The 23,202-nt window shown below is 53.0% G+C and overlaps 1 protein-coding gene across 1 annotated transcript in view; it reads left to right on the forward strand.

The window, feature by feature from the left end:
* Positions 1-15,139, forward strand: part of SH3RF3 (SH3 domain containing ring finger 3) — a 372,286-nt gene extending 357,147 nt beyond the window's left edge. The window contains exons 9-10 of the mRNA XM_031007935.3: positions 2,095-2,426; positions 12,009-15,139. Coding sequence (XP_030863795.2) covers positions 2,095-2,426; positions 12,009-12,177 — 501 coding nt within the window. The 3' untranslated portion in view covers positions 12,178-15,139. The remainder of the gene's footprint in view (positions 1-2,094; positions 2,427-12,008) is intronic.
* Positions 15,140-23,202: the final 8,063 nt, after the last annotated feature.

Genomic DNA, 23,202 nt, shown 5'->3' on the forward strand with positions numbered 1-23,202 from the left:
CCTACATTGTGGCCTGAACAAGCCTCCTCACTCCCTGCCCCCAGGCACCCCACTCAGATCCCAGGGTTCTGCCCCCGACCCCTCACGGTTTCTTCTTTTCCTTTCTAGTTTCTACCCAAGCAGTTCCCAATGTGTGTTCCTGGGAACACTCTCCCTCAAGTTGTGCCGCCAACAAGAGTTCTCTGAGAACTAGACTCGGGAAACACCGCACTTTGAGCTGCCAGCACATGAAGGGCTGCAATGAAATCCATGTCTAACTGATTACTCTAGGCTGTTTCCTATTGCTCACAACCTCCAGGGCCTGGCACGGTGCACAAGACCTTCAGGAAGTTATTGGAGGGAGAGTGAGGCAGAGGGGAGATAGGCCGGGAGGCTGCAAGCCCAGTTGCGGAGTCAGGTATCTGGATCTCCGTGCTGCATGGCTCAGAGCTGGGCCGCCTCTTCTTCCTGAAATCACCCATGGACTCAGAACTCCCCATGGACCGTCAGTACAGAGCCTGAAAGCAGGAACAGCTGACCTCCAGGATGAATCCAGCCTTGGAGGAAACACATTGAGAAAAGTGGGGAGCGAAGGCTGAGACTCAGGCAGTGGAGTTGGGGGCTGGGATCCACACTTGCCCAGGGCACACCCTCATTATATCTCTTTCCCTCTCTATTGCATAAGCAGCAGTGGCCTGGGGCACAGGCTCTGAATGCAGTGGGATTAATGAATACAGTGGAACAACTGCTGGTCACCAAGGGTGATGGGGATGGTCCCTTTAGACACCTTACCCGGTGGAGACCCTTCACCGGGCACTAAGCAGTATCCCACAGCCATAGGCCCCCAGACCCTGGCACTGCTGCAACTACAGTCCAGGCATGTGGCCTGGGGGGACTTGGCTGGGGCCGGAGCAGTTGTGCTCTTAGACAACCAGACCCCAGCGTGGCTTGGGCCTCACGGGAAGTCCCATCAGGAACCGTGTCACCTGTCCTACAAAGTCCACTTAGAAGAGCTGGGGGAGGAGAAAGCAGATGACATTGACTGCTGGTTTCTCTACACAGACAATGACGTTGCCAGGCTTGGCCAGGGTCCCGTGACAGAGAGGGCTGTGTTGTCGGGGATGGCCCGTCAGCAGCATCCTCCTCTGAGAATGGCATCACTGGCCTGCCTTGGGGGCCTCGGGGCCTATTTTGGACATTTCTGCTAGATTTTGGAAGAGAAAGGAAAACAAGTGTCGGACAAGCTTTTTTTTGGCGGGGGGTGGGCCGGGGGCACGGAGTATCGCTCTGTCACCCAGGCTGGAGTGCAGTGGCGCAATCTCAGCTCACTGCAACCTCCACCTCCTGGGTTCAAGCTATTCTCCCACCTCAGGCTCCTGAGTATCTGGGATTACAGGCAAGTGCCACCACACTCAGCTAATTTTTGTATTTTTAGTAGAGACAGGGTTTCACCATGTTGGCCAGGCTGGTCTCGAACTCCTGACCTCAAGTGATCTGCCCACCTTGGCCTCCCAAACTGCTGAGATTGCAGGCGTGAGCCACCGTGCCCAGCCTGGATGAGCTCTTGGTCTTAGCTTTGTTTTCCTCCTCTGAGCCACTTTACAAGGTTATCTTTAATGTTTCCCGATGGAACCATTCTCCATGGGTCTCTCACCCTTCTACCCATCTTACAACCGAGATGCCATCTGCTGGCCTATCTTTTCAAGATGTCTATGTAGGCACCAGCCTTGGAAAATAGAAATAATGTCAATCTTCAAAGAGCAGGCATGCTTACTGCTTGACTCCGGAGCAGAGGGCCAGCATCCTCACAGTCCAGTAGAGGACTTTGTGTCCCGAAGCTCCAGGTCCTCTGCTTTAACACAGCCTGGTGTGCCTGCAAGCATCACCTGGCCCTCACTGGTTCACCTGTGGGAACTGGGGTTTAGGGAACTGGTGCAAGAAAATGCTGGTACTCTGGCTACTGCTGTTGCTGTGAGTGGTAAAGTCTTTTGTCTCTGAAAAAATAAGAAATTTAAAAATAAAGTTCCACATAGGAAGATGCATTCCCCTCTCTCTGACAGCAAGAGCATTGGGAAGCATTCACCTGTTTGGTTTCCATCTTGTGTGTCTCCCCAGAAAGAGAAGAAGAGTGGGCTCTTGAAGCTTCTAGCCGGAGCATCCACCAAGAAGAAGTCACGCTCCCCGCCATCTGTGTCTCCAACCCACGACCCCCAGGTGGCCGTGGACGCCCTGCTCCAAGGTGCAGTGGGCCCCGAAGTGTCCTCACTGTCCATCCACGGCAGGGCAGGGTCCTGTCCCATAGAGAGCGAGATGCAGGGTGCCATGGGGATGGAGCCTCTGCACAGGAAGGCAGGCTCCTTGGATCTAAACTTCACATCTCCATCCCGGCAAGCACCTCTGTCCATGGCTGCCATCCGCCCCGAGCCCAAGCCGTTGCCCAGAGAGAGGTAAGTGGAGGGGCTTGTCTGCTCTGTGGCATGCTGTGGTTTGGCCTCTGAGGTCTGGAGCCACCTTCGGGGAGCAGGGACACTGTGGCCTTGCTGGGATTAGGTTTACCAGATGTACCTCAACACCCAGATCCACATGGTCCCGAGCTTGGGTGGTGAGTGCTGGATGAAACGAGTCTGGGAACTGGAGTGTTATTTCATGTTCTGCATCCATCTGGTTCCTGAGTTTGGGATTGCAAAGGAGCCATCAGGAAATGTGTCAGGACCAAGTGTTTCTGAGTGCAAATAGTGGGAGACTAGGCAGTGAGTGGTCTGTGCCCCCTCAACCCTGGGGGATCCTGGAGCAGGCCCCTGGGCTGAGTCCCCAGTGGGCCTATGTGTCCCACTCAGGGAGCAGCTCTTCCCTCGCAAGCCTCAACCCACTCGGCGTCTTAGAATTATGATGTTAGTCAAGATGGCTTCAAGTCTATATCCATTGAATTATCATGGCTTCAAGGGTATATAGTCCGTCAGATTGAACCCTTTGAAATTGCCCATATTCATTCATTTCGATGCTTACTAGCAACTTCACATGGTTCAGCCTAGGTTTTTACCGATCTGGAAACTGAGTCTGGTTGAGGCAACATGGCCCACTAAGGCTGTGGGCTGTGGGGCTGCAGGTGCTTGGGTTTCACCTGGGGCTAGAGGCGTACCTGGCTTGGATCCCCCTGTGTGAGTTATCCATCCTAAAAGGGCACTCAGATAAAAGCTGGAGGCATCACAGAGAGATACAATGGCTGTCAGGTTAGGATGGTAGGAAGATATGATCCTTACTGAGTGCCTACACATTGTAACATTGCTGAAATAATAAAACACAAACAACCTCCCAAAAAGACAGTCCTGGTGTTTCTGCCAGAACCTTTTCTCCCTTGGCTGTTCGGGTGCCTGCAACCCGGGAAGGCAGCCTCTGCCCTGAACACCTGCTGCCCCCCCAGACACCATTCCCAGTGCCAGATGGGGAATGAGACGGGGTCTATCTAGATCAGAGGTCTAGTTTTCTATCCTCACATATTCTTCTGTATAGTTTTCTAGCTTCACAAGTTCTTCGTCAAGGGCCAGATGGTAAATACTGCAGATGTTGCAGTCCTGCTGTGTCTGTGGTGACCACTTCCTCTGCCTTCACGGTGGAAGTGTGGCCGCGCACTGTATGTAGATGAATGGGCCGGTGTCCCAGTAAACCCCTACTTGTGGACACTGAAATTTAAATTTCATACAATTTTCGTAGGTCATGAAATAGTCTTCTGATTTCTTTTTCAACCATTTCAAAATGTAACAACATTCATAGCTCTAAGACTACACAAATTAGCCGCAGGCGCAGTTTGCCAGCCCTGACAGAGATGATGCCTAGCGCCAAGCCGATGGGGCTAGGCCTGGGGCTCCAGAGTGGACAAGGCTCTCTGCAGGACCCACAGCTATTGACCTCTGCTAACCAGTGAGCACGGAAGTCGCATGTACACCTGCTGTTATTATCACGAGAGCTGGGTGTTCTGCACAGGGGTGACGTTCAGAACACTCAGCAGCGGGCATGGATTCCGGCTACGCATGCCTGGGACAGCCAGGCCCTGTCTTCTGTGTTTCCCCAAGCGCTACATGTGTGTAGTCTCAGTGAACCTTCCCACGAACCCTATGAAATCAGTTATCCTCGTTTTACAGATGAGGAAACCAAGGTTTTGTAAAAGGCTAGGTAACTGGCCCAAGATCACACAGCTAGTTAGTGGCCAAGCCAGAGATTCAGCTGAGGGCTTTCTGACCTCATGGCCCACGCCCTGAGCTACCTCACTGTAGGGTGCGCAGTCAGCAGCACCCCCAGTCCTGTGTAGTCACAGAGCCTATTATCAGCTTGTGGACATCGTGGGACATGTCACAGCTCCACCAGGGGCTGCCCCATTGTTGGGTCCTGCAGATCCATCAGCACTGCCATGCCAGTCCCAGCCCCTACAGCCACACCCACATGGAGAAGTGCCTTCCCCTCTACAGGGCCCCAGGCCCTTGGGGGACTGGGTTCACACTGCACACCACACTGCAAACATACACGCACCACACATACACCATACAAACACACACATACCCCACATACATCATACAAACACATACACCACACATACACCATGCAAACACACACACCACACATATATCAACACTCACACATTACACATACAGCATATACACACACACCACACACACTGCAAACACACACCCCACGTACACCATACAAACACACACCATACACACCATGCAAATATACATACACCATACAAACACACCCCACATACATCATACAAACAGACACATGCCACACACACTGCAAACACACATGCTACAGACACCACACACACCACACATACATCATGCAAACACAGACCACACACATGTGCAAACACACTCCACATACACTATACATACAAACACACATACCCCACATACACCATACAAACACATACCCCACACACACCATTGCATACCCACACCCTTCACACACCATACACATATATACCATACACACTGCACACACCCCACACACTACACACACACCACACACACTGCAAACACACACCCCACATACACCATACACACATGCCACACTGCACTCACCCCACACACACTGCAAACACACACCCCACACATGCTGCAAACACACACCATACACACACATATTGTACAAACACATCACACACCATACACACACCACACACCATACATACACAACATAAACACACACCATATACATTATGCAGACACACACACTGCACACCAAACATGCGCTGCACACACACCAGGCAAACACACGTAACACACAGATACACACACTATACACAAGTTGTACATCAAGCAACCACATAATACAAACACACAAACACATATTCAGACACACAACACACACCCACCTTCTCTTTCCTTCTCTCCTCCTCCTCCACTTCCTCCACCTCTCATCCTCTCCTAAGGAGTCTCCTCCGCATCAGAACCTCCCTCCATGGGACCAACACCTGCTGCCTGTGTTTTCCGAATGGGTCCTGGCCCTTGTCTGGAGTCACAGAGTTGGTCTGCCGGCTCGTGAGAATGACAGACTTTGGGATAGTTCAAAGCTGTTCTCATGTCTCCCCTAGGATTCTTCTTCCCCAGACCCCTCAACTTTATCTTCAAAGACATGACTTCCAGACACCTCAATAAAAAGTCTTGAAAAGACCCTGTTTCTATAAAGTCATGGGCATCTCTGATGAATTAGAAAATTCAGAGACTCACTCCCGTTCTCTGAGTGTTCCATCTAATCAGGGGTCGTTGTACCCAGAGACTCTTTGGTGGCCTCCTTGCACCCAAGCACTCTGTAGCACTCATTAAAGAGAAGTGTTTCCAAAATACAGCCTGAAACCAAACTGCTCATGAGCCCCAGAAATGCCCCCTCCCCTCAACATGGTAGCCACAGGCTGCCTGGTATCCTGGGGAGCCCTGGCAGGTCGGAGCTGAGGGCATGACTGGGAAAATGCTGACTCCTCGGGCTGGGACAGCACCAGACCTACCAGCCATTTCATCCTGAACATCTTTCATTTCTTTCTTTTTTTTTTTTTTGAGACAAAGTCTCACTCTGTCTGCTGGAGTGCAGCAGTGCAATCTTGGCCCACTGCAACCTCCGCCTCCCAGATTCAAGCAATTCTTGTGCCTCAGCTTCCCGAGTAGCTGGGATTACAGGCGTCCACTGACATGCCTGGCTGATTTTTGTATTTTTAGTAGAGACAGGGTTTCGCCATGTTAGCCAGGCTGGTCTCAAACTCATGGCCACAAGTGATCCACCCACCTCGGCCTCCCAGAGTGCTGGGCGTGAGGCGTGAGCCACTGCACCTGGCCCCCTTTCTTCATTTTTATAGTTCTAGTTTCCACATACATAAAATGGGGATAATAATACATGTCTGGGTATAATACTTGTAAATCACCTAGATTAACACCAGAAAAAGTATGAGTGCACACTAAACAACACAACAATAATAATATATGCTATTGTGTCCAGAGTTGGTTCCTGGTGGGTTCGTGGTCTCGCTGACTTCAAGAATGGAGCCACAGACCTTCACCGGTGAAGAGCAAAGGACACAGCTTCCACATGGAAGGGGACCCACTGGGTTGCCCTGGGGTGGCCAGCTTTTATTCCCTTATTTGTCCCCTCCCATGTTCTGTTTTTGTCCTATCAGAACGTCCTTTTTTCCATCCTCCCTGTGATTGGCTACTTTTAGGATCCTGCTGATTGGTGCATTTTACAGAGTGCTGATTGGCACGTTTTACAGAGCACTAATTGCTGCATTTTATAATCCTCTTGCTAGCTACAGAGCGCTGATTGGTGCATTTTACAGAGTGCTGATTGGTGCATTTTACAATCCTCTTGCTAGCTACAGAGTGCTGATTGGTGCATTTTACGCTCCTAGCTGCAGTGCTGATTGGTGCGTTTTACAATCCTCTTGTAAGAAAGAAAAGTTCTCCAAGTCCCCACTCGACCCAGGAAGTCCAGCTGGCTTCACCTTTCATATGACCTCTGTAATAGTAATATATGCTGTGACATCTATGATAATAGTAAGACGGTGAGGGTGAGGGCACCTGCAGCATGGCCTGGCCGACCCCCGCCCCTTTAACCTGCTTTTCCCCAGATGTTCACATCGGATCAGCTCATCCTCAGCTCTTGATGGCCTGTGAGTTATTTGGCTTTGTTAGGATTTCAACGTTCCTTGTTCTGATCCATTATGTGTGTGGTGAGCAGAATAATGGCCCCCAAAGATGTCTATGCCCTAAACCCTAAAAACTCATGACTGTGTTACCATACATGGCAAAGAGGAAGTCAGGTTGCAGATGGAATTAAAGTTGCTAACCAGCTGACTTTAAAATAAAGAGATTACCCGGGATTATCCAGGTGGGCCCTGTGTAATCACAAAGGGTCCTTATGAGTAGAAGAGAGAGGCAGAGGAGAAGGTCAGAGTGGCATGATGTGAGCACTCCCCTTTGAAGATGGAGGAAGAAGCCTCCAGAGAAGGGATGAAGGCAGCTTCTAGCAACTGGAAAGGCAAGGAAACAGCTTCTACCCTAGAGCCTGCAGGAGGAACCAGCCTTGCAGATGCCTTGATTTTGGCCCAGTGAGACCACTTTGGAGTTCTGATGGACGGAACTATAATACATTTTTATAGTGTGATGCCACTACATTTATGGTCATTCGTTACAGCCATAAACAACCAATATGTGTGTTGATATTACAGTTTAGTGTCCAGGGTATAGAAGTATTCTTATCCCCAAGTTCCTAGCAGACACCACTCTGTTACCAGCACATTCCATGGACTCAGGGGCTCATTCGTCTTCTTGTGTTGGAGCAAGTGCTCTGAAAAGGCTACCACATGGAGGGCCACTTTGCAGACTCTGTTGTCAGGGAGGGAAGCAGACGACCCCCAAGGAAAGCAGAACATCCAAGCCTCGCACACAGAGCTAATGGTAATAATAATGGAATGAGAATTCATTCTGATTTTGCCCATTTGGATTCCTTGAGCCCTGTGTCTGAAAATTAGCTGTGGTTGCCATAACCTTAATTATACTCAGCAGGGCAGAGTTGCTTGCTGATTTATGACGCACAGTTGTGACCTGGGAGTAGCTGTCATCCTCAGCTGCTCACACGGACACGACAACGGCCCTCTGTGTCTATAACGGGGGGTATCAATTACTTTCCTGCAGCAGGAAGAACAGCTCAGAGTCTTGGAATGATCTGGACAGAAACGTTAAACACTTGTCTCGTATAAATTCAGCCCACATCCATCTGGGCTCATTAAATCATTGAATTGCTCAGAAGCACCAAATTACATCTTTCTAACAAATTATATTTTTAAAGCTGCTTGTTTATTTCACATCTGGAAGTTGAGGCAAAAGCCAAAACTTGCATTCAAAGTCTGAGAAATCATCTCGCCCTTTGCCTTCCTTTCTTTGCTTGGGGAAGAGAGAGGAGGAGCAGGTGTTTGGAAGAGGTGGAGGATGGCAGAAGGCCACAGGTAGGATGGCGCTGGTCCTGTGGGCCCTCGCAGCCTCAGTTTGTGTGCATGCTGTCTGATTTCACAGACCGCTGGCTGCATCCCGGCAGCCATCTGTCCTCCTTGAAGGAGGGCCAGCAGGAAGCTCTCACAGAGACGCTGAGCTGGGAGGAAGGAGGTGCCTCCGCCTGCCCTCCTTCCTTCCCGCCTGCATGTCCCTGAGAGCAGAGTCTGGTTCGCCGGCAGACAGCCCATGGGAACCAGTCCAACCATCGTGCACCTGTAGATGCTCCGAGACACTTAGAGTTGGCTGGTATTCGGGACTGGGACCCAGAACCTGGCCTGTTCTGCTTCCCCAGGAGTAGGAACATTGCACCCCCAAGTCAGCCTCAGGAGCCCATCCTCCGTGCCTCCTTCTCTTGCCAGCCTGATGCAAGCTGGGCCTGTGTGCCCATGGGCTGTGCACTCCATAGGACTGGGCCTTGGTCTCCTGTCTGCACATCTTTCCTGAGCCTGGCACCAAGCCAAACTGCCCCAAAGCCATGGCTTCTGCGCCCCAGGCTCTGTGAACACGTGAGGTGGGGAAGGGCAAAGGCTTCCTCCCTGAGCATGCACTCAGCTTGATTTTCAGACACCAATGTGCAAGCATTCCCTCCCAGAGTTGCTGAAAATCCACATTCCCTAGTTCATTCCCCCTAAGTCATATCAAGTAGGTCCAGGATGGGCCCAGGGAACTGTGGGAGGTCCTGAAGTATGTGAGCCACACTTGGAGCAGGTGTGCAGTAATCCCTGTGGCGATGGGGCTTGCAGACTGGTGCAGGAGGCAGGATGGGTTGGGTAAACAGGTGAATGGCTGGGCGGTGGAAGATGGTAAGAGCTGGGAAAGGGCAGGCCTGGCGTGGCCACACAGGGAAGGGCGTTCTGGGCAGAGGGAGCAGCATATGGAGGAGCCCTGAGGTGGGTGCACCTGGGGTCACCAGGGCGCAGCAGGGCAGAGCTGGTGGAGTGGGAAGGGCGCAGTGTGGAGGGCCTGGGAATGCTGGGGTGTTTAGACTGTGGCCCCTCCTCTGAGAGGGATGGGGACTGCTGGAGCCCTCTGAGCCTCTGCCCAAAAGGAGCCTCAGCTGTGAGGCAACTCAGTCCAAGCAGGGTGAAAGCAGGAGGCCCAGAGCGGGCAGCCGCCAGGACCAGGAGCCACCCACAGGAGACCCGCACGGAGGCCACCAGGGAAGGCATCCAGAGCCACGGGGGCCGTGTCTCCTAGACAGCCTTGGCGTCTGTGGAGATGGGTACCCGGGCAGTCCAGTACTGGTTATTGAGCGCCTTCGCCCTGCCAGGCCCGTCTCGGTGCTGCTCAGCAAAGTGGGTGTCTGAGGGACCGTCAGCCAGGGGTTTTTAGGCAGAGAGAATAGCTGCACCCTGCCTGCCACAAAACCCGCCACATGTGGGATCTGGGCTTTAGACGTGAGGTCCAACACCCTGGTGGACCAGGGGCATCTTCTCTCAGCCCTTACTGCACAATCCTCACCCACAAAAGGGCTGGGGGTGCAGGGGCCCAGCCAGGCTTCGGGCAAGCATACCCCTGTGGAGTTTCCCCAGGGCAGAGGGAGGCCCAGCTAGTGGGAGTGGGGATGGGGCCCTGCCTGTCAGACTCTAAGCATAAGGGCCGAGGGCACAAGGCCCAACTGGTTCATCCTTGGCAGTGTTTTTAGAGGAAGGCTCTCCTGCAGCCCCCACAGCTGCTTTTCAGCCTCGTTCCTCCTCCTCTGCGGCTTGCAGGATGGGTGTGGGATAGCAGAGCAGGGGGGTGTGTGTGTATGTGTGTGTGTGTCCTGTCAAACATAATCATAGCCGGACACTAGTGAAAGTGGTCAGACAGGTTTTAATCAGCAACATAACGGACATTTGCAGTGGGGAATAGGGTCCAGGCTGAGCTGAGCTCAGGTTCAATTGGCACACAAGTGACTGGGGGTTTCCAAGAGAGAATGAGGGAGCAGGGAGGCAGCGAGTGGGGGCTCAGGAGAGTGAGGGAAGTGAAGAGTTACAGATGGTGGAAGCGGGTGGTCCGTGTGAATACATCTGGACATGCTGGACATGCTGACATGCTCACTGAAGTCAGGAGACAGGCCCTGTCCTCAGGTGTGGCTGGAACCCACAGTCGATTCTTTTGGCTGCCGTGAGGTTTCTCAGGCAGGCACTTTAAAGGGGACTGGGGTCAGCCTAGGTATGCCACCTTGAGCTGTTAGAAGCTATGTTAGTGGTTGTTCAAGTTGTTATAGGCAGAGGTGAGGCCCAGCCAAGAAGAGGGCTCAGAGGAGCCAGGCTGGAGTGTGGTCGAGGAGAGAACTCTTGGTCAGTGCCACAGCTAAGTGTTGCCAGGAGCACCTGCCACAGCCCAGAGAGCCCCTGGGGTGCACTCAGAGCTCCAGCACCTGCCACGCAGCACACCCCATGCCCCTGGGTCCCTGCAGGCGGAGGCCATGCAGGGAAGGCCCCAGGGAAGGCTCCTGTCTCTGCTTCCACACTACAGCATATTGGTCTGAAGACAGGGACTCCAAAGAGGCCTCAGAGCCTGCAGGGGGCCCAAGTCTTGTGGAAATGAGATGTGGGGAAAGTTGGGCCTTATTGATGTTGATATTGTGGCCTCAGCCAGTTCCAATGCTAAGGCACTGGGAAAAAAATCTTATGATTTTTGGAGCACATTTAAAAATAAGGACAGGTTGGGCACGGTGGCTCATGCTCGTAATCCCAGCACTTGGAGAGCCTGAGGCCAGTGGATCACTTGCACTCAGGAGTTCAAGACCAGCCTGGGCAACATAGCAAGACCCCATCTCTACAAAACAAAATTAGAAATTGGCTGGGCATGGTGGTATGTGCCTTGGTCCCAGCTATTCGGGAGGCTGAGGTGGGAGGCTCACTTGAGCCTGGGAGCTCAAGGCTTCGGTGAGCTAGGATCATACCACGGCACTCCAGCCTGGGTGGAAGAGCAAGACCCTGTCTCAAAAAAATAAGGACAATTTGCATAAACAATGTTGCAAGTACCTTTCACACATCACACTGGGCCCCAGCCTGTGAGGTGGTGCTGCAGTTGAGGGGCTGTGCTTTTCAGAGGAACCTGCAGAGGGAGAGGTGAGGACACGAGCCCAGGGTCTTGACGCTGGGATGGGGCAAATGGGAACACAGTTTTTCCTGACCCTCCCCGCCCCTGCCTCTGGGAGGCCGCAGTCTGGGTGGGTGGGCCAGTGCAGGAGCGTGGATATGAGATGGGGGGCTGTGCTTGGGTGGAGAATCTTCAAGGGGGTGAAACAGTCCAGCTTCTTTGTAGATCAGCATCTAAAAGGACAGCAGGGGGAAATGCCTTTTAAATTTTTTTTATTAAAAAATGAAAAATTTCAAAAGAGTTTTGAAAAAATTAAAAATAAAGATAAATAGAAATTGTATAAAGTGGGAAAATAGCAGCAAATTACAATAATTTACACCGAGGGAAGAAAAAGAGAAAGCACGACCCAGCAGACGGAGACTGTCTGTGCGGGGCTCACCCACCGTGTTGTTTCCCCAGGTACCGCGTGGTGGTCTCGTACCCACCCCAGAGTGAGGCGGAGATCGAGCTGAAGGAAGGCGACATCGTCTTTGTGCACAAGAAGCGTGAGGACGGCTGGTACAAGGGGACCCTGCAGCGGAACGGCCGCACAGGCCTCTTCCCGGGCAGCTTTGTCGAGAGCTTCTGAGGACTGGTGCTCCCTGCACCCAGCTCACAGAGGGGGAGGCCGCCTGGGAAGCTCCATGGCACACAGAGAGGGAGCCACGGCGCCCCAAGGGTTCCAGGTCATCTCCAAGGCACCTGGCGGGGGATGCCCTGGCCCAGGGTGGGGGCCAGGGACTGTGGAGGTCGTGCCTTCTCCCAAAACCCCCAAACGGAGAGCACACCTGGGATGTTCTTCAAGGAAATGCCCACCCCCTCTGTGGAAACTGCAAAGAAAGCACCTTGAGGAAGAGAGGCAGGTGCCGGCGCAGGCAGGCCTGTGGCTGTGGTTTGCAGCCATGGCAGCGTTCTCATTTACCACCTAAGCAGGGTTGGAGGTTGCAGGAGGTCTGCAGGCGAGGTGGGTGTCATGGGGGCCAAGAGCGCTGGAGATCATCTTTCTGGGCTGCCCTGGGCTTCCCGCGGGGCCCAGGTTGCTCTGTCACCATTCTATATACCTCAGTCACCTGCCGCCCGGCTGCTCAGCACGGGTGTTTGTGAGGCCCTGGGGGTGCCCCGGAAGGGGCACCCCACCGCCCCTGTGGGAACCGGAGCAGAATCTGTGGGCTTGTCGCCTGCCAGTAGTATAAGCAACACTTTCTGTTCACCACCATTGTCCCTTGCATTACTTCTTTCTTACAGCATATTTTTAACGTAAAGCTGTTAGACTTTATATATTTCTAATAGGTCAGACATTGCCTATTTTTCATACATCTGGTGCTGCCTTTTTGTAAAACTAATAATGACTTGGTTGAGCTTGAAAGAAAAGATGTCTGAGGCGACATCAAAGGGGCAGAATTTTTATATTTCCCATATGGCTTTGGGAGAGCGCCGAGAAGCCCCCATCCCGCACCTCAGCGCTGGCCAGTACTCTGGGGGCTGGCGGGGTGGATCCATTGAGGGGGTCGGAGGGAGCTTGGAAGCAGCCGGTTTCTTTAAACTCTTACCAAAACCCCGCGCTGTGTCTAGACGGTGATGATTATTATTCAAGACCTGGAAACATTTCGAGGAAGGGCCACTATAATTGTCCTTTTGTGTGGCGGTAGAAGGAGCATGCAGGTCAACCCCAGCCGGGAAGGCAAAATCTTCCCTTTATTGCCTCAGAGAGAACTGCAATTAGCATTCTCAGAAGATGATTTCTTGGTATCAAAATGTGCAGTTTCTACAACAGTTTAGATCACCACCACCATTTTTCTTCTTTTTAAAAAATAAATAACTGCTCCCATTTCAGGCAGTGCAAACCTTCATCTGCTGGAGACCAGAGGTACAAGGAGATCAGGGGGTTGCGGCACCGCTGCAGGCTTGCAAGATCGGGGAGTTGGGAGGGCGAGAGACGAGGAGGTGCAGCTTTGATGCTGGGACCTCCCTGAGTGGGGCTGATGAATGTATATTCATTAGCACCATGGCTCACTTCCCAGGAAAACTGATCAGGAGCCCTTCAGGGACAATTTTGTTCTCAAGATTCACACCTTAGGAACACATTTTTATCACCTCAAAATTTTGATCCATCACCCCTCTCTCCACCTATATTTTTACAAATACCATTCAGACTTAAATTAAGCTGAAGAAACTAGCCTTTGGTAACATAGGGTGTCATTGGTTTTCAGGGATGTAACCAATTCCAGAAATACATTCTTTTGCCTGGCATGAAGCCTTTGAAACACAGGCCGCTTATTTTCAGAGTTCCTGTTTTGGGACGTGACTTGGCTACTTGTTACTTCCAGGTGGTTACCACACGGCGGGGGTCATGCCTTTCCCTCCCCCCAGATGATAATAGATTTAATAGACTCAAAGAAGTTGGTCAGAATCAAAGAAGAAAAAGTCTGGCTTAAACATAGTAACTTCTGTGTGCCAGGTTAATGACAACCAAAAGCTATCTATTTACCATTATTGCCAAACTTCGTCAGTTGCCCATCCTGCACCAAAATCCTGTGTGTGTTTAAATTCACGTTGTCACCAAAGAGGTGCACAGATCAACAACCTGGATGACGCAGGTGTTCTCCAGGGAAACCAGACTAAGTCAAGTCTCCAGGTAACTTTTTTGAAGTCTTTTTTTTAAGGCACGCAGGTACCAAGCAACAGAATAGAGTAACCTGAACGTTCTTACTCTCCCAGGCATGGCCCACATGGTGCTTCAGGTAGAAATATGCCTCACCCTCCTGGTGGGGGGCGAGGACACAGCCCACTGCATGCAGCATGGTAGAGAGCTGGGGCGAATATCTCCATGTCTTTGGAGGATGTCAGGTGGCCGCTTTCAGGGCAGAGTCGGGTGGGCGTTGGTGCCACCTCAGGAAGGAGAGCGATGCGTGGGTCTGGCCAGAGCTCTGGAGCCAATGCCGGGCTGCCTGAGAGCAGAGGAAATGCATGGCCCACGTGCATTTCTGAGTATTTTAAACTCGTTCAGGCCCTGCAGCCTTCATGAGGATGTAGCTTGCAGAGAAGAGCAGGAGCAGAATTAGCCCTTTCTTCAGGCCATCTTGCCTCAAAGGGCACACACGTTTGGCGGTTAAGATGAAACTAACCCTTATGTTTCATCCTGGCCCCATGATGTACACATCTTAGCCATGTAGTGGCCTTGGGGGGCCACAGAGATTTCCTTTGAGGAGCACGGTAGAGTCCACAGCCATGGCTGAAGTCAGTGGACACCGAGGGGACAGGACTGCAGGCCACCAGGGGCCTCTGCCCAGAGGGAGGCAGAGAGGATGGCGGCCACGGGTGCTCTCCTGGCATCCTCATGGGGTGATGCCAGGCCGGGCACTTCAAAACAAGCTCAGCCGACTGGGAGATCCTTTGTACTTTGCACAGTTCACACACACAAACACACACACCCTATCCCAAGTGTTTTTGTTAGACACAAATGTCAGCGTGTGATTTTGGAAGACTTGTCAGTGATGACAAACCATGATGCCTGTGTTTCTGAGTCTTTAAATAAAAATGAACATGGAGAAGCCTTGTGTCTGCATGTTGGGAGGAGCAGGGTCTAGCAGAGGCCAAGAGGGACCCAGGTAGGAGCAGAACCTAAAGGTTTGGCCCACCTGCCTGCTGACCAGCCCAGCTGGCTTACGCACCTGCCTCTCAGTGCTCTTGTGTGGGGTGCACCGAGTCTGTATCAGGATGGCATTAGTCAAGGAGATGGGAGAGTCGTGACATCAAATGTCTATACCCAGCACATGCCAGAGACCCAGGAGCTGGGCAGTAAGAGCCAAGCCACAGAAGCCAGCAGTGGGCTGGGTGGGGAGGGTCTCCAGTTCCCCTCTAGGGGCTCATGTGCCTGGAAGGGCAGGGTGGCTTGCTGTAGATGACTCGCCTCCTTGTCATTATTCAAGTCCCTCGTAACCAGAAGTGTCTGGTATTAACCTTGGTGACCAGCACTCTCCTGGTCTTACCCTTGTCTCTCTGGCCCTTGGGGTGCCTGAGCCATGGCTGCCATTCCCTGGAGCACAGGATGGGGGTGCAGGGAATCCCACCAACAGAAGAGCCCAGGAGCCCACTGATCTCCAGAAAGGTGCGTCTGTCTCCAATCAGCCAGCCTGACACCTGGCAGAGGGCTGGCCCGACAGCCTGATCCATGCCTGGAACCACGTGTTTCTTGAAACAGGCTTTCACTGTTCTCTTAGCTGAGACACATCTACATACACATTTGAGCTGGAAGAACACTTAGCAAAGAGCCATTTTACTCTACCATAAAAATTAAGTGACCTTGCCAGGCAGTGGTGCATGTCTGTAGTCCTAGCTACTCTGGAGGCTAAGGCAGGAGGATTGCTTGAGCCCAGGAGTTCAAGTCCAGCCTGGGCAACATAGACCCTTGTATGAGCAAATAAAATAATTTTTTTAAAAAAAGTGAACTCGTACAAGATTAACACAGCATGGACAGTCACTGGGGAGGTAGCTGCAGGCCTGGCACTGTGGTAAGGAGGCCTGCTGTGTGCTCACTCTCCCTCCGGACAAGGCTGTGTGGACACCACTCTTGCCTCCATTTGCTACGTGAGCAATCAAGGTTGTAAGAGGTTAAATGAATTGCCCCAGGTCACATAGTTCAGTGGACAGCCATGACTCAAACTCAAGTCTACTTATCCAATGTCAAGTCTACCCTCAGAACTCAAAAGCTGGGTGCCAAATCTGTACTCCCAAATAGAATTGATACCTCAAGCACAAGAGTGTAGGAAGAGGAGAGCCAGAGGAAATGCAGGCAATGCCCATCACAGTCTGGAGAGGGTGCCTGACAGGCCGTCCCAGCCAGCCTGCCAAGTGGAGGTATTCTGCCTATAGAAATTACACAGCAACCCATCAGGGCCTGGTGCCATTTTACATTCGAATCACATACTTCACTGCCTGTTTTCCAAATCCATGCTCCTAAGCAAACAACTAATTTGCCTTTACTGATTTAGCAACCACAGAGAGAACAGTGGGAGTCAGGGCATTATCCGAACAGTAGTCTACCACTTGCCCTGTGTAGCCGAGATGTTCCTCATTAGCTGCCAGTGAGCTGGGCCTTCAGTTGAGGCCTCAGTCCCTGTGGGTTTTGTGATGGGAGTTGGTATTCCTGCCTCTAACTGACACTGACAGGTGGTGTGCCTGAACTGCGGAGGGGCGTTGAGTCTTCTTTCTCGGGAGAAAGGCTCCATGGCCAGGCCTATGCTGGGAGCTGCAGGGTGAGCTAGGAGGGTGAGCACCACTAGCTCTCAGCAAAGCTGCGAAGACAACACACAGGTGGCCATGGCACGAGACATTTGATCTTAGAGAGGCACCTAAACAACCTTGTGAGGACCCTGGAGAGAGGGAGCCACACTCCTGGAGGCCTCCCCTGGGGCCTTGCAGAGGGTGGGGCAGGACAGGGTGGGGGCTTCTCAGATGGAGGGAAGGGAGACTATTCACAGCCTTTTATCTGCATAGAGTTGTCACATATGTTATGTCACTGGATCCTTACAACAGCCCCCGAAGTGTGGTTCGTATCATCTCCATTTTACAGGTAAAGAAGCTTGATTCCAAGAAGTTCTGTTGTTAGCTCTGAATTAAATCAGAGGCAGAGCCAGGACTTCTGACTTCCAATCTCTGGCTTTTCTTGAATGCAGCAGAAATACTAAAATGATGGTTCTGACAGGGGGCTCTGCTGGTAGCACTTACCACCTAATGAGGTGGGACTGCTATCATATTGTTTCAAAGATGGGGAAACCGAGGCACCACCATCCAATGCTTGGTGTGAGGCCACATGCTAGGTCAAGCTGTGGTTCAGCCCAGTGCTCAGCCACCCCACACAGAGCAGTGGGAGAAGAGGAAAGGGCCCAGGGAGGCCTTGACGGCTGGGCAGGGTCCATGCCAGTCCCGCAGTCTTGGGGGCTGGAGGCTACAGGTGGAGACTGGCCAGGAGTGGTCGGCTCTGAGCTCTACCTAGGAGAGAATGGCCTGGGCAAAACGCTAGCAGGGAGGAGGGTCTAAATGCCTCTGCCAGTGCTGAGACCCTAAATGCCAAGACAGAGCACAGCCCCTGCCCACTGCCACGACGTCTGTGCTGCCCCAAGATGCCAGCTGAGGCTTGAGATGCGCCCCCCTCCTGAGCCGGCCCCACTTCTGGCCGGGCCTCACAGGCCAGGGACCGTCTTGGAATCGGTCAGGACCTTCTAGGGCTGAGCAGTCTGTCAGAGTTCTCCTCTCCCTTCTGTTTCATGTCACCCTCCCAGGGGGTTCCCTTCACTTCTCAAAGAAGATCACATTCAGCTGACCACAAGGGACACATCTGGGGCCTGTGAGCTGTTGGAGCCCTGCTTCTGTTCCGCCTGTGGTCCCAGCATCTGAGGCTGGCTGAGTTCTGCTGACTGTCCTCTCTGTGCTCTCCTCCAGCACCAGAAGCAGTGGTCTCCATCTTCCCACAGTGATAGGAGCCTGTGCTACCCACCCTGTGGCTCCAGACCTTGACCCCTCCCTCAGTGAAAATCCTGGGCTCGGCCCTAAAACCACACCAGGGTCAGCTGGTGTTTAACATGGTAAGGGTTAAATCCCAGACACCCAAGAAAGTGGCAGCAGCTGTTTGTCCAGGGACCATCATTTGAACATGCCCCAAAAACCAACTGGAATAAGTCAAAAGAGGACTTCTTGACTCAACTGAAAAGCCGAGGGCAGACAATCAGACGTGTGCAAATGATGGGGCTGGTGTTCCATGAGGACACTTGGCATTCTGCTGGACCTAGGGATGTGGGACATCTTGCAATGTGTACAATCGTCCCACATGGCAAAGCCTGTCCTGTCCCAAATGCCAAGAGTGGTGGGTTCACTAAGAAACGCTGGTTTAGATGAGTTTGCTTCAGGCATAGCTGGGTCCAGGTGCTCACATGACGTTTGTGGGTATTGCTGGGCTCTGCTGCCCTCCACGTGGCTCCTTCCTCAGCAGATTTCCCCATCTTACAGCACAATGAGGACCAGCAGGTTCAGGATGCCATCTGACACCTTCCCCATCCCTGCAAAAATAGGCCTGCTCCTTCTCCATGGGCCCAGCCAAAACCCTGGCATTGACTCTCACTGGCTCCGTTTGGGCCCGTGCTGCCCTCCCTGACTCAGCCATTTTGGACAGGGAACATGTATATACTGATTGATAGCGCCTGAGGTGTCAGCCCTGCCCAGACTTCATGGATTGAGAGTGGGGGTGAGAAGATACACGTAGAGCTGTTGGCAAAAACAAAAGGAGCTCGTGACCGGGCAGACAAAAACTACAGACGCACACTCCCCAGGGCCGCTCCTCCAGGACATTGTCCTGGAACCCCACGGCAGTGTGCAGTCTTCCGAGGGCCACCATACCATATTTAGGAAAATGAGATATAAAAACTGGATCTAAAAGAAGTCCCAGAGGAAACATCAACAGACGTGGACATCCTTACAAATGTGAAGAAAGAACTCTTTATTTGGAAGAAGTAACGTTCTGTAATGTTCTAAAAAAAAAAAAAATGGAAGCAGATGAAAGCCTGGAGACAGCCAGGAAGTGTCACATGGGACACCCACTCACCGCACCCCTCGATGGCCTGGCTTCACCCACTCATCAGATCAGTGAGCAGTCATAGATGAATGTAAGTGCTCAGACAGGGCACCCCAGATAAGGCATGAAAGGACAGACACAGCTGCCCACCCCAGCCAGAGTTCACATCTGGAGAGGAAGGCAAGCCGTGTGGGTAGTCATGGACTCGGCAGTCTGTGCCTGAGGAGCAAAGGCGCTACAAGCCCGAGACAGGGGGATGCAGTCCACTCCATGATGGGTCCCAGAGCGCTTCCTCTGGACGTTCTCGGCAAGAATGCACAACACCAGCACATGAGGCAAGGAGCTCACAACCAACTTACCCGTTCCTGCCGGGAGAAATGGAAGGAAGTGCCCATCCGTCAGGGTCACACAGGACTTGCCTGGGTCTGGGCATCTTCTCTCCACCCCTTCCCACTGTACTCATTCATTCAACAGCTACTTCTGCTCTGGGCCCAGCACCAGGGTCACGGAGATGAATCCAGGCAAAAGGACCCACCTCATGTATTCAGGCCTTCCTGGAGGTCTGCCTGGTGGGGCCCAGCCACCTGTCAGATTATGCGGTGTTTGGTGCTGTGGAAAGAAGTGTGCAAACCCACGTGCCTGTATCAGTCGCTTGGGCTGCCATATCAAAATACCATGCACTGCGTGGCTGAAACAACAGAAATATATTCTCTCACAGTGCTGGAGGCTGGAAGTCCAAGGTTGAAGTTGCAGCAGGGTTGGTTTCCTCTGAGACCTCTCTCCTCAGCTTGCACACCGCCGTCTCCTCACTCTGTCAAGCAGCTGTGGCGGGTCGTCTTGCCCGGATTCATCTCTGTGTGTCTGTATCCAGTGTTCCTCTTCTTTTTAAAATGAATTTGTGTAAATTTATGGGGTGCAATTTTGTTACATGCCATAGTGGTCAAGTCAGGAGTTTTAGTGTATCCATCACCCGAATAACATACATGACATGTCCCCTTTAAGCAATTTCTCATCCTCCACCCCCTGCACCCTCACCCTTCTCACAAGGACACCAGTCAGGCCAGATTAGGCCCACCAATGGACTCATTTTAATTTAATCTCCAAGCAGAGACACACGCTGAGGCACTGGGGGCTAGGACTTCAACATATGAATTTTCGGGGAACATAATTCAGCCCATGTGCCTGTGCTCATGGAGACCAGGTTATAATGAAGTCAAAAGTTAAATTAATCAAAATAACTAGGCAATAGCTACCGGGCAAATACTATAGGGCAAAGTACTAAGAGATCGCAGGAAACTCTTATCTAGTTGGAGAGGTGAGGGGCATGGAGGGCCACTTCGAGGGTGTCCCGGTCTTATCTGGACCTCCACACTGTAGTCTTGTTTAGAAATTCACAAGGCAGGAAGAGGGGAAAGAATGTTCGGTTGGCGGGAACGGTGTGTGTGCACACCCCAACCCGAGGCTGGGGAGAGCTTGGCAGGATCAAGAAACTGAGGGAGCCCAGAGCAGGTGTGGAGGAGAGGGCTGAGGTGAGAATGGCCAGGGGTGGGTCTCTGAGCCTTCCAGGCCAGAAGCAGGAGGCAGTGTTTCCTGGGCTCTCAAGGGGTGTTTAGATGCAAACTGTGTCGGGAGCTCCCTCTGTTGGTGGCACAGGGAATGGCTCGTATGAATGTGGGAAGCTGGCACAGCAGATGCTGGGCAAAGGGCAAGGCGTCTCTGCCAAGGGGGCGGTGAGGGCATGTGGGGGAGCAGACAGCCCCGAGGGTCCTCCGACAAGTCAGTCTGATGTGGAGGCCGAGGGGAAGGCTTCCACATGTCCTAGAGGGAAACCCCGAGGTAGCTCTTCTCACATTTGTGCAGTGACTACCAGACTGAAGGAACCCCGGTTCCATCCTCACCCTCTGCAGCCCAGAGGGCTGATGGGGTCCAGGGCTTCATTTCTGTTCCTAGCCGGGACCAGGGGCTCTGAGCACCCACAGACCCTTCCCACCAAAACAGCCACTTGTGTGTGCCATGGGGTGACCCCTCCTCCCTGCCCAGCCTGGGCAGGGGAAGGGCCCCGTCTGACCAGGAGCTGGCCTCCTCCAGCTAGCCAGGGTGAGCAGAGTGGGGCCCATGCTGGGTGACTACAACAAAAGCAAGAGAGGCTTTCCTGCAGGGGAAGCGGCAGAGAGCAAAGGTGGGACGGGTGGCCGGAGCTATGGGGAGTGGGCCCTTCCAGGAGCTCCTGGCCTCCTCGTGGGTGCTGAAGATGGCAAGTGTGTGTTAAGCATGTACTAAGCCCACCCTCTGCGCCCGCCCCATGCTTAGCACTCTACATCCATTGCCTCGTTTTTGTCCTCACATCAGGCTTATGAAGTAGGAATTATGACCATGCAATTTCACAGATTGGGAAACTGAGGCAGAGAGCAGTTAACCAACTCGCCTCAGGAAGGGGCAAAGAGGTGCGGCACCTGGCAGTCTGGCTCCAAAGGCCGCACTCCTAACTCCTCAGCCTGTTCTTGGCCTCGGGAGGCCTGGCTGATATCAGGGCCATTGACATTTGTCCCTGTCTGACTTGCTGTGACAGTGCTCCCTGAAGCCTGACTCGGGACTGGAGAATGAGCTCCCACAGCCACAACAAGTTCTCAGCTGTCCTCTGTGGCCTCTGATGACAGCACCAGGTGGCCCAGTATACCACATGCCCCCACCTGGTGACAACATATTCTTTGATCAAAAAGAACAAAAAGTTCTCCCGCAATCCAGTGTGCCTCTGGTCAGGCCTACAGGCTGGCGATTGGTGGCCTTAGGGGTGGTGTCCTTGCAGTCAGACTGGGAGAACCTGCCCACCTGAAGGTGCCTGGACCACATGGCAATCAGCTAAGGCCAACCACTGTTGTGGCAAGGCTCAGATCACCTGCAGAAGGTGGGGGCCTGCAGGGAGGAATGGGGGGGGCACAAGCCCTGGGGTCAGGGGCAGGTTCTAGCCCCGCTTCTGCCTCCAGCTGGCTTTGTGACCCAAGGTGAGACCAGGGCCAGGGCTGGCCATCTACTGTAAGTCTTTTCTATGGAATTGCCCCACAAGTCCTTGTCCACATGATCCCTGCCTTTTCATGGCTGCTGCCCCACGGCCCCAAATAAGGAATGGGGGGTGGACAGAGAGAGAGGTGAGGTCCTGCATCCTGGGAGAGCACACCCAGGAGGCCGAGGTGGGGATGGCCTCCATGCGTGCCTCATGGCACCCAGTGTGGTGCTGCTCACAGCAGGTGCCGATGCACATGTGCTGCAGAATTGCCCTAGATGGTGTTGCTGCCCAGAGGACTCTGGGACTCCCAAGTGGGAGTTGAGCTGGGCGCCAGACCCATCTCCAGGGCACATAGGAGTCCCATCATGTGTGATAATAAGCTTTCTCTACAACTCTAGTGGGGGCTATGATATCCGTCTCAACATCCAAACACTTTTAGGGGGCTTGTCCGCCCTCCTCGGCCTGCTGGAAACTCTCTTCCTGGCTCTGGCCTGGGACCCTGGCCCTCCTCCTGCTGGGCGCTGGCCCCACTGTCCTTTGCTGCATGCATGCCGCGGTGACTGACGTGTGGACCCCATGTGCCCCGGCCCTCCCTGCCCTGCATCCCTGCTGCTCCCAGGGTGCCCTCAGTGTGTCCTTCCTCCTTCTTCTGATGCCCAGCAAACCACCTGATGTGCTGCAGCTGATTTCACCTCTCACTGTGGCCTCTGCCACCCTCCTGCCCCCTCCTGAGTCAGGCTCCGGGTATGCCCAGGGATGGTCCCAGGCTGCCTGGGGGTCCACTCTGTACCGCACTGGGCACCCAGGGATTTTAACATCACAAGTCCCCCCACTACCCTCCCTGGTCTACTGCATTTGCCCCCTGGTCTCCTGGTCTTCACTGTGTGTCTCTCTATCTACACTCCAGGTTTTTCTGGGACATTCTTGACTAGACCTGGCTTGCTGGGCCTCGTGGGAGGCAAGTCAGCCACAGAGGCTGAGCAAGAAAGAGAAGCTGGGCAGGCTGGGCACCCTGGAGAGCCCTCAGGTAGCATCTTTGACTT

This window comes from Gorilla gorilla, chromosome 12, assembly GCF_029281585.2.
Source record: "Gorilla gorilla gorilla isolate KB3781 chromosome 12, NHGRI_mGorGor1-v2.1_pri, whole genome shotgun sequence".
Classification (NCBI taxonomy): Eukaryota; Metazoa; Chordata; class Mammalia; order Primates; family Hominidae; genus Gorilla; species Gorilla gorilla.